At 40.6% G+C, this 11,442-nt stretch overlaps 1 protein-coding gene across 1 annotated transcript; it reads left to right on the top strand.

The window, feature by feature from the left end:
• Positions 1–272: 272 nt before the first annotated feature.
• On the top strand, positions 273–4,867 carry LOC140942767 (uncharacterized). The gene is made up of 2 exons (XM_073391756.1): positions 273–579; positions 1,854–4,867. The coding sequence occupies exons 1-2, from the start codon at positions 333–335 to the stop codon at positions 4,019–4,021; spliced, it is 2,415 nt and encodes an 804-aa protein (XP_073247857.1). The 5' UTR covers positions 273–332; the 3' UTR covers positions 4,022–4,867.
• The last annotated feature ends 6,575 nt before the right edge of the window (positions 4,868–11,442 follow it).

Raw genomic sequence — 11,442 nt, 5'->3', positions numbered from 1 at the left:
AATACTGGAGTGCTGTAGAGGTTTTTTTTTATAAAGACTGTCTATAAATGATTACCTCATATCGAAACACTCAAACATCATGACTACACTAATGTCTGCACGTGTCTTCTAACATATTGATATGCGTTAATAGTAACTTACTTCATACGTGGAAAATGAGAAGTGCCAATAAAACACCAAAAGCTCACGAATTTGCTGACGGTTCCCAGAAAAACGGAAAGAAAATTGAAACGCTGACGTAGTGCCTTATTTTTATGTGGTCACATGATGACTGGGAATTTTGTTACACAATATATAAATTGAACTTGTTTCATGCAGTTTCTTTGTTTAGGATGTTTCGCTCTGCTTTTTGGCAGCTTCTCTGCTTGGTTTGGCCTTTATTAAGTGTAGGCCTAGTTCACGAATGCAATTTCGATGGGACAGGACTGGTCAAACGAAATCTATCCTCCTCCTCGTCATCGATTCTACTTTCTCAGCAGCTTCCTGCTTCGAGAGCCAGCTCTCATTCGTGCATTGTAACAGCAGCCCGCAGTGACAGTTTTCTGCGAGTCAAGGCGAACGCCCTCGGTGAAATATCTGGTAAGTCTCTATTTTTCTCAATAAAGGCGATAGTTATGATGTTTGAAATTAACCTTTGTGTCACGAGAATCAAAGATTTTCAGAACGCGGAAAGAATCACAAGCGAACGCAACTGCTTGCGTTTCCGCGCGAGTTAAGGCGCATTTTTACACTTGAGTGAAAACGCTTGCTAATCAGGCGACACCTTTGCTTTGCTCTGTTTAGTATAGCCTTTGTATACCTTATATTGTATCGGCTTAATCACTGTTTCCTTGCATGGTTGATTGGAAAGTTAACGTTCGGATAATGTACTGATTTATTCACATCTATTTATAACCCCGGGCATGATAAACTTGTTGATACCAACGTTGCCACCACCACTCATATTCTGTTTGATTTGATTACCATTATCTATTGATTTTAAGTATGGCGTCTTTAAAGAGAGACGTCTGGATGATTTTTGTGCTGAGTAATCCGGAAAACTTTCGCTTTCACTGTCAGTGTTAAAGTACAGTGTGACACGCGACAATTCGGGGTTCGCGTGACATGAGTTTGCTTCAGTGACCTCGCAGCCGTTTTCGTCTCGTCCCGCAACACTCCTCCCTTTTAAGGGGGAAATAGACTGCGAGCAGTCTCTATTTTTCTTCAGATTTAGTGAGAGCAATGCACGCGCGCGGGAGCGGCGAAGCCGCGAGACGCGCGAAACGAGGGCGGCAGCCCGAGAAGGCTTTGCGCTTTCCCAAGGCTCAGTGGGGAACGGCGAGAAACTACACGCGAGACCTGGAGACAAGCGAGAAGCGCGAGAGGGGGATGATGGGAACGAGTGTAGAGCGCGTGCGGGGAGCGCGTGCGGGGAGCGCGTGCGGGGAGTGATTCCCTTTGTCCCCGCTTCACTTAATAATTAACTCAAATGTCCCTCAAAAAGTGATCGCGAGCAACTGGGTACGAGGCAGACGAAACCTTTCCCGAGGAACGACGTCTCTATAGAATTGCTTTTCTGTGGCCATAAATCTCAGAAATGGGGAAATATTAGGGCTTTAATGGAGGCTGACTTGTGTTTGGCTTCTTGGCTGGTGTTTCACTCGGACTCGCGTTTGGTTCGTGAAACGACAAAAAATATATGCTAATCGAATAAATTTCGGACATCTCAAAGAAATAACTACCTCGCGAGAAGTGTCTATCTGGCTATGCTGTTTTTTTTTTTGTTTTTTTTTGCCTTTTCTCGTCGTGCGGATTTATTTATTTATGATTTTTTGGTTAATTATTAATTAGTTTAATTATTTTGTTAAAAACAGGATCCCTTCGTGTATCCGTGTTTGGAGCAACAGATTCCTCTTTAGGTCATCTGTATGTACCTGTAAACGGATCTGGAAGCACATTGACTGCCTGTCCACAGAAATCCAGCCGTAAGTATCTCGTTCTTTTCACGGGAACACCAAACCTGAAATATTCAGCCGAAATATCTGACAACGTGACGACGATAAAATTGAACCAAGTGGAGACTTTCGAAGCCAAGGGAACGTCAACGGTGTTCCAGTTTCAGCCAACACCCGGAATTTCCAAACGACAACTCGATGTTACTGTAGAGTCGAACACCGATACCTCGGCTTACCTAAAAGTGTCTCACAACTGTGATAGCGTAGTAAATAACATAAGGCATCTGGATTACGACAAAACATCAATACGGCTCACATTTGCCAAAAAGGGGCGAATCACTTTATCAAAAGCATCAAGTCCTCGGCTTGAAGACTCGGGAGACATGTGGTTTATTGGAGTCGCTCTTAAGCGCAACGATACATCTAAACTGAAGAATGTAGCATTAACACTAAAAAGCTCCTTCGACTATGATTATGGTAAGCCATTTTATTTCCTGATAAGTTTATCTCTCTTCGGGGGAATCTTCGTCTCCCTGTGGGCGTTGTTGTGTTTTCGAGACCCCTATATTCTTGTACAAGATGATAGTCCTGTCGAAAGCGGCTCAAGTTATTCGTCGTCCTCCATTGCATCGTCGACCTTTAAAAATAATCTAAGAAGCCTGTTTTCTAGTTGTTGGAAAAGAAACGAAGGAGCCAATGAATTAACACCACTGATACGTGGAACTCCCTACAGACAACCACTAAAATGGACAGAACTATTCGTTGCTATGAAGGAAGTTTTGTTTGGACACTGGTTCGTCCGCGGTCCCAAGACCTTTTCCTACATCACCTGCATCGTTGGATTCGTTCTAATGGTTGGGGCTTTCCAATTTGTCTTTGAAGACTGGAAATCGATGATTGATGATGGCGACCGCGATATGTGTTTTTACAATGACTTTTGCTATAGAGTCAGTGGCTATGACATTCCATTTAATCTGATGATTAGTAATCTTGCGTACATGATCCACGGCTTAATTTTAGCGTGGTCTGTGTGGGTAATGGAAGCCGAGTTATTAGCCTGGTGTAAAAGACACGCGCGTAACGCGAAAACACGAACACGATTACCGGAAGGCCAAGTTGAACTTCCCGACCACTGTTTGAAATGTCCGTACATCGAGGTTCATCTGGCAAAAATGTCCGTCCCTCAATGTCGAACCAACCCTGATGAAGCCACCTTGCTGCACGCGAAAGCCCACAAAAGAAAATTCAATTTTTCTCTCGGTTATTCCTTTGCGTGGGCACTAATATTTGAAGGTTGCTTTTCAACGCTGTATCATTTTTGCCCTACAAAGTTGACTTTTCAGTTCGATACAGCTTTTATGTTTGTCATTGCGGGTTTAATTGTTCTGTCATTGTACAATGGCCTTAGCTTTAAGGCGTGTACAGCTGATGGGGAGATGAAAATGCCTGTCGAGGCAACTAGTTATTTTCTTTATTTTATAGTTCCTTTATATGTGTTTAATTATTTAGGGTCACTCTATTACGAAGACAGTCTAAGCTCGGCCATGGAAATTTTGTTCATAATTTTTCTGGTGATATATTTACTTCTTATCTTTTTGTGGGCGGCCAGAAAGCTGTTTTACGACGTATCGAGCTTGAGCGACTTGAGAAAGTGCGATGCTTTAACCAAGGCTGCCTTTTTCATCCTAGTCTTTATGCTGGTTGCTATCGCTCTTCCGCTAGAGTTCGAAAAAAATTTCCCTGAAATCTTTTTGTTTAGCTGTATCATAACATCCTTGCTTGCCATTTTTGGCCAAGTTGGGATTAAATTCTGGAAAAGCGATAAAACCCATTGGAGCATGCAGAAAATAGCCTATCTTGTTTTCCAAGGATTGTATGTGCTAGTCACGCTAGGGGTTTTCGGAACTGCAGTCTGGATTTTCAGTGCTAAGGCGACGAGTGATAAGACAAAGTCTCCTGGATTATCACGTGATCTGAACCACGACTGCATATTAGTGGGTTTTTTTGACTACCACGATTTGTGGCACATTCTCTCTTCATTTGGTCTTCTCATGGGAACTTATTTGGTTTTGTACATTAGTGAATAACGGCTTTATAAGAGCAGGCCCATGGCAAGCACAAGAGATAAATATTTGGCCCTCGCAATCAAGTGCATGGAACGCGAATTACTGTTCACCTCAGCTCCTGGTTGCAAGCCTGGGTTTCAACTGTGCGAAGAAACACTAGTTACCAACACAGAAAATATACTCTCTAATATCTATGAACGACATGCAATTGCTTGATGGCAAACAAGAAAAATCATAAAACATCCACCCGCCTTTTTTTTCTCTAAAAATCAGTCGAGTTCTTATCCCAGGGAACAATTTGGCAAAACAACTCGATTAAAGAAAAGGGATTGGGTGAGTCTCGTTCCTCTTTTTTTTTTCCAAAGCTTTTTGAGTAAGATAGACTTTAAGCAGTTTTTGGCAACGGAAAAGCTCGTTAAAGCAGACAAGACGTGAATTTTTCAAATGAGCGAACATACGTGCGTGATACTCAAGAATATATGATTAACGTTATGTTTTCTTTTCTTATTGATACTACTGTACAAACTTTCAGACCAGTAGTTGCCGTATTTTCGGGTGAAAACTAATCTAAAAGAATGAACTTGTTAAATAAAAAACGCTTTAGCAATGAAGATGCTCATTCTGGGTAAAAAGCTTCTGATTATTATCATTATCATTGTTATTATTATTATTATTATTATCATCATCATGGTTGTTGTTGTTTTCTTATCATTTTCATCCACTTTTTTGTAGTTCATAGACCTTTGATGACTGTGTAATTTTTTAACAAATGTAAAGGGTAATTTATAGATTAATAATGTATTTCTTATAGCAAGAAGGAACGCGAATAGTTTTGAACAGTTCTAAATAAACTCTGAAGTACCTTAACAGCGGTTTGTCTTCGATCCTAACAGGCTAAAAAATAAAAGTTTAGCGCGAATCATGTATAAGGATTTTGAGTTCACTGTTGACTCTGCGTTTGTTCTTAGATGCAAAGTCAGTGATCGAACAGCGAGCTTAAAATTGATCTTTCCCCCCTTAGGGTTGGTTAAGCATCAGAACGATAAACCCGGGTTCAATTCCCGAACTGACAACACCCAGGGTCTTAGAGTGACTAAGGGTGCGTTCGATTGGTCAGAAATTTGTATTAAATCTCTTCGACCGCAAATTTTTCGGACCACTGGAAAACTACATTTATCTTATTAATTTCCACCAGATTAATTTACAGCCCTATGAAAGCGAAAACGTGATTTTTCTATAGTTTAATTTATCCCAGGCATCATGTATTCTTAATACGGAACATAATCAATATCGAACGCACCCTAAGTAGAATGCAAACCTGCCTTTGTTTCACATATTAAAAACATATATTAAACATTGTACAATTTTACAAGACGAAAAACTTTCTGACAACATGACTTCTCTAATGTAACTCTGGTTAGGTGTAAAACTACTGAGGACTTGAAAGCCCCTGGTAGTGTCCACACGTAGTATCTATCGGTCATGGTTCGTGGGCGGTAGAGAGGGACACCTTCCATGGGTCTATGAGTCCCTTTCGCACCCAACCTCATTGGGGAGGACTGTGGCCAGTAAAGCTGATTAAACAAAATGTTTTGCTTTGAGGAATTACGGCTCTGATAAAATTTTGCGAAAGGTTTCATATGAATATGAACGTTCTTAGCCTCCCACACATACGTTTTTTTGGCTCGTCACGCAATCCTCTCTGGTGGGGCAGGAACGCATGACGATAACCAAGCACGTCTGCGTGGGAGGCTAGAACGTTCTTGCATGTAGTGGCCTGCGCAGTGAGCGTTTCTGTGCTAGTTCTTTGGAATAGCCTTCCTATTAAGCTGCGGCAAACGAACACTCCAAAGTCGATAAATGTACCCGCCGCCGCTTGATATCTACACCCTTGTACAAACGTACAGAATAGCCAACAAAAGGTCAACATCTTTTGATTAAGGATTTTATTTACCAAAAGCACTTGAAAACTACAACTACTTTTAATAAAACTCCAAGTTACTTACGTACCGTCGGCATATCAACATTTTCACTCGGTGCTTAAGGTCTGCCCAATTAAATCAATTGTAATAAGAACACAGGCACTCTCGCCTTTCGCACACCCTGTTATTACGCTGGATACATCCCGGTACTGATACGGACAGTGGCTAAAATCCCCGGGGGGGGGTACTGCCATATATGGGCTATATGGGTATGTGCCGCTGTGAAGGGTATGGTTTTTAAGCAGTTTACTCTAGGATAGGGTATATAAATCAGAGCGTTTGGGTCTAGAATAGGGTATCATTTTTCAGGAAACTGATCAGTTGGTTGAAGATTTTATCTAGACTGGGGAAACAGCTAAACTAAGATAGGGGGGATTTTGGGAGTTTACTCTAGTATAGGGCAGCAAAATTAAGCTGAACTATCTCTGGTATAGGTCAAGGGTTCCAGGGTCCCAGCGGCACATCCCCACCCAGAAATTCCTAAAGTACCCCCCCGGGCTAAAATCCTTGGCAAAAGTAGAAAAAAATCCCTGGCAAAATTGACTCTTGTAAAAAGAATACAGGCAGCTCTCGCTTTGCGCACACCTTGTTATCCCGTTACGCCGTGGATACATCCCGATGATACGGACAGAAGCTAAACGGTAAAATATATTTTTTCTATTGTCTTTTATATAGGTCTCGACAGCCCCTTTTTATTGTTTTAACATTCTAACTGCTCTCGTGATATATTATAGGCTGAGTTTCTAGTTCTAGTCCATTCTACTCATTCGCATTCTCTTTTGTCCTTTTCTATCCTACTCTGTTCTACTTTTAACAATGCACCAAAATGCTGGTTTCAAACCGCGTACTTTTACTCATTACGTTTTGTATTGATATATGATATGTTTTTATAGTTTTAAGCAACGTCAGTAGTAGAAAGACTTGGAAGTAAATAGATAAATATTCGTCGTCATCAACATCATCAGTCATCATTATCATCATCAACATCATTACCATCATCATCATCATTAGTTCCTTCTTGATATCTTTGACAACAGAGGAGACAGTACCCGGAGCGATGTGGGCTCCTGACCCCGGTTCACGACAGTACGTACCTTAATCGGTATACTACCAGTTGCTTAAGGGCCGACTTAGTGGCTCAACTGCTTATATTCAGCGAGCCCTCTCACCAAGGCGGTTTTCAATGAATCTAATGTATACATTGTGATAAATTATTGCCTATTTGGCATCATTGGGCATGAACACTGAAGAGGTGAGGTGAGGCTGACTCACGCGATCGGCAGTGACTCGTCAAATAATTAAAAACGTACGGTCTTTCACAATATTAAGTGTATCAAGCATGGTAATTTGCTAGAAAGCTATGATGGAATCAATAGGCCATTTTCGAGTTCCCCCGAGCCTCTGTACCCAAACGAGGTTAAGTGCTCAGCCTTTGATATGGAGATGATTTTCATTTACATGCAAATAAAACTCATTTTCACAAGAAAGGTTGTGCACTTGGCCTCATTTTGAAAGTGAGGGTTTTTGTAACTCGGAAGTGGCCTATTCAGAACAAATATTACAAGGCTGGGGCTTATATGTATAGCCCCTCATGGTATATTTTAGACCAAGAACATACCTCCTATGAAACTGAAGTGTAGTTGAAGTTTGTTTCCGTCAGTTGAATGTTTCGAAATATTTGTCATGCGTGTATTTTTAAATACAAACCTGAAACAGTCTATTCAAAATTCTTTGAAAAAACAATGTGGTCTTCATTGTAAACCCCATCGGGAAGTTGTTCTAGACAATACACATGGCAAGAATGCAGTGAAAGATCCGCCCGGTGAATTTGGACAGTCTGAATGGGGTTAAGAGAGATATATCGACAAATATAGACCGCTAGCGGTGCAGGCTGGTTAACCAAGATAAACCACGGAAAATATGACTGACCTTCTAAAAAAGAGGAAAAATTGCCAATTACTGACAGAAAATATCAATATCAAGTGTAAAACAAGCCGACATTGTGGGGATGCCATTAGGAATATGTATGGAATGATCCAACAACTGACAAAGGTTAATCAACCTGACTGAGAGAGTAAATGAATTTTTCAACGGATTGTTAAGAACACCCACATCCCCCCATTCAGACTCTCGCCAAAAAAGCAGTCGTGCCATCTAAATCGGCCTAATCAAATAAAACTCCAGTACCAACTGCCATGAGGCAGATAATGCGCTTTAACCGAGCAACTTCTTCAGTAGGAAAATGGGATTCGTCCAAACTTGCAACGGCATCAATCGAGTTTGTCGCCACTCCAAGAGCTTTGAACGCGTCTTTAGCTAGTTCAATGTACCGATCAAATGTTGTTTTATCCATCTTTGAACTAACGGTATGAAAAAGGAAATTTCGAAGGAGTCGCAACTGATCAATCGCAACGGCGAACGTTTCCGCGTCGTTTCCAACTGGACTTAACACAGAGGTGTGGAAACTTCCTTCAGGCATGAACCCACGGGGCTTCACGTACATCTCACTGAGTGTTTTAAGGTTACCTTTGCAGTCCGGTGAAGAGAAGATTTTTGCGTAGATTGTGGCTTGAAACAGTGCGGTGCAATCCCACTTATTATACGACTTATTTGTGGGAACTCTGGTGTTGCTTCCCTCCATTGCCAGAAACAAGTTTCGAACAACTTCAGAGTCATCCCAGATCGGTCCCGGTCCGACATTGTCCCACATGTGTTTGAATGTCTGGCGTAGAGCTTTCGAGAATTCATCGACGACAAGGGTTGAAAACTTGTTGTAGTTCAACTGCTCGTCTGTATAAATCGACTCACCAATCATGTTTTATGCTAATAGTAGTTACACCCTTCCCCTAATTTGGGGGAAGGGTCCCTGTTGACCCGCTGCTGGAAACTTGTAGGATCTACCGGTACAACAAAACAGGTCAGACATTAGTTGCATAGTAGTAAAATTAATTTTTAAAGTTAAATATAATTTACTTATTATAAGGGGTACCCAACGACTTTTTTCTAGATCTGGCCCCGGTTGTTCAAACGTTGGATAGCGCTATCCACCGGATAAATCAAAATCAATTACGCTATCCCTGGATATAGTGATTTATCCGGTGGATAGCGCTATCCATTGTTTCATTGTTTGAACAACCGGGGCCTGTAAAATAACAGTTAGAAGGAGCAAATATTATTAAGAGATTCAGTTTTAAACCTAGAGATCTAGGGAAGGGCTATAAAATTCTGGATAACTGTTTCATTTGTCTAATGGCACAGTTTCGGAGGAGACGAAAACGGGTGATGACCGTGATAACCGTCACGAATATAGAAAAAGCCACCTAAAACTAATTAGAGGCAACAAAGTTCCCAAGACATCTGAACAGATAAATAGTTCTTAGGGCAGCTCCAAATTAACCAAACAGGCAAGCATCATCTCACGTTGGAAACATAAGTTGGGTGTCCCTGTTACTATACAACCATATTTCTGTGAGATTCTCATTACGTTGTAACCGTGGCGGATTCAAAAGAGTTATGGGAGATCCGGATAATTAAAAATTCATATCCAGCAGTCTTTGAAATGACAGAGGAAACTGGGCTTCATCTCTTAACCACATGAGCAAAATCCCTTTATAATTTCATACCGTCAGTCCTGGTCTCTTGTAAACGATTCATCAGACTCCTGTGCAAGCTAACCTACTGGCAATGATTTCAGCAGGGGTATATCTTGAATGATCGCTGACTTTAATTTGAGGTCGGAATATAAAAACGTTTGATCGACTATTTCTGAAGAAAAATGACTCATTCAGAAAAGAAAGAACCGAGAACAATTCAAGACAACACTAATTTTTAAAACTCTTGCCAGGCCTAGGGTAAAAGACTGCATGGGACCTCGATCTTCAGACTCAAAACGTGAAACAAAGAGTAGATTAAACCTGTGAAAGAACAACTGCATGAACACCGTTCAATATATAATAGTAAAAAATTAAAATAAAATGTATAAAACTCAGCATCTTGAACTTACAAAGAAATTAAGAGGTTCAGAAGCACCTTCAATCAGCTTCAATCCTTGTTCAATGTGCTTACCAACGCGGCATGAAGAGTAAAATAATTTCATAAAAAACAGGTCAGTCTTTTGTGTACCGCGGTATGTGCATGGCAGCGAAACTGGGAAAAAACCCCAGTTAACTAAGAAGAATAGTGGCCGTCACGGGAAAAACCCCTGATTACTATGCATCCTAGACGAGAATTATTATAGTCGTTTAAAAAAGGGCAAAATTTCTGGAATTTTCTAGAACACCGTTAATTAACTTCGAACTACACAGACAGGAGAGAAAAGCTGATAGTGTTAACAACAGGAATCAAGAGGATTGTTTGATCACAGTTTGAAGAAAAGTCACAAGTATTAAAAAATCCGTATTGAGTTGGATAGATTGGGAGGGGTAACCCCCGCGGAAGTTTAGAGCCGGTTGTGATTGGTTACTGGAAAACTAGAAAGCCCTGAATTAACATTTATGAAGCACCGCGCCAGAAGCACTGTAGGACTTAATAGAGCTGCGGATCGAGGAAATTCTAAATTGGACTGATATAAATTTACAGGGGCGTAGCCGGCTTTTCGACTAGTTATAGTTGTAGGCCTGGCTGACTTTCATTTCCACATATCCTGAAAATTTCACGCATTACTTGTACGCACTGACCTCGCCAACACTTTAAGCTTTTAAGCAATTTTATATTAGCTCACCCTAGCTAACAACGCATAATTTATTACAAGAGGTAGAGTGATCAAACCAAAAATTTGTAGGCTCGGGCCTACAGGTCTGATGGGCTGGCTACGCCCGTATAAAACACTGTCGGTTGAGCATAAAACTATAAGTTAGCACTAACTAAAGTACATAAACTTAACTGAATAAATTAAAAGCAGCCCGATCGTGTTTTTCGTTGTATGCAGTTCATGCGACATGAAGGAAACAAAAACTATTAATAGTTCTATCTTTTTTGCTGTGAAAACATACCAAGAATTTGAAAGTGAAACTCCGTTTACGTCAAATGGCTGAATGCTTAAAGTTTAAGTGCAAAAATGTTGAAAGTGCTCTCTCAGAAAAGAATATTGTCGCCTGTTTTAGCTTTAAACTGGTTAACTGATCGCAAAACCTCATTATTTCCATAAATATCATTTTTGTCTTAATTATAAACCCGGGGTATACGTATGTGCCGCACCAACGGGTAGGGTTTTTACACCTTTTAGGTCTGAAAACGGGTATAGGTTTTGCCCATTTTGGTCTGGAATGGGGTATGGTTTTCCAGGGAACTACGGGAGTGTATAAAATGAACGTATTTATCGTTTCAATTCCAGGCTAGTAACTAAAAAAAGAAAGAGAAATATGCTAATTTGAAATGGATTTGAAGAATTTTTTCGTTTGCACTCTAGATCTAATCTAAGTAATGATCTCTAATCTAAGCGATGATTACATAATTTCTGCC

The sequence above is a fragment of the Porites lutea genome, chromosome 7 (assembly GCF_958299795.1).
Source record: "Porites lutea chromosome 7, jaPorLute2.1, whole genome shotgun sequence".
Lineage (NCBI taxonomy): Eukaryota > Metazoa > Cnidaria > Anthozoa > Scleractinia > Poritidae > Porites > Porites lutea.
This window is presented reverse-complemented; position numbering and strand designations above follow the sequence as displayed.

What these genes read in the sequence shown, in the direction of transcription:
- LOC140942767 (XM_073391756.1), top strand. Translation starts at nt 333, where the DNA reads ATGTTTCGCTCTGCTTTTTGGCAGCTTCTCTGCTTGGTTTGGCCTTTA. An exon ending in CGCCCTCGGTGAAATATCTG is followed by an intron (nt 580 to 1,853) that starts GTAAGTCTCTAT and finishes TGTTAAAAACAG; the next exon opens with GATCCCTTCGTGTATCCGTG.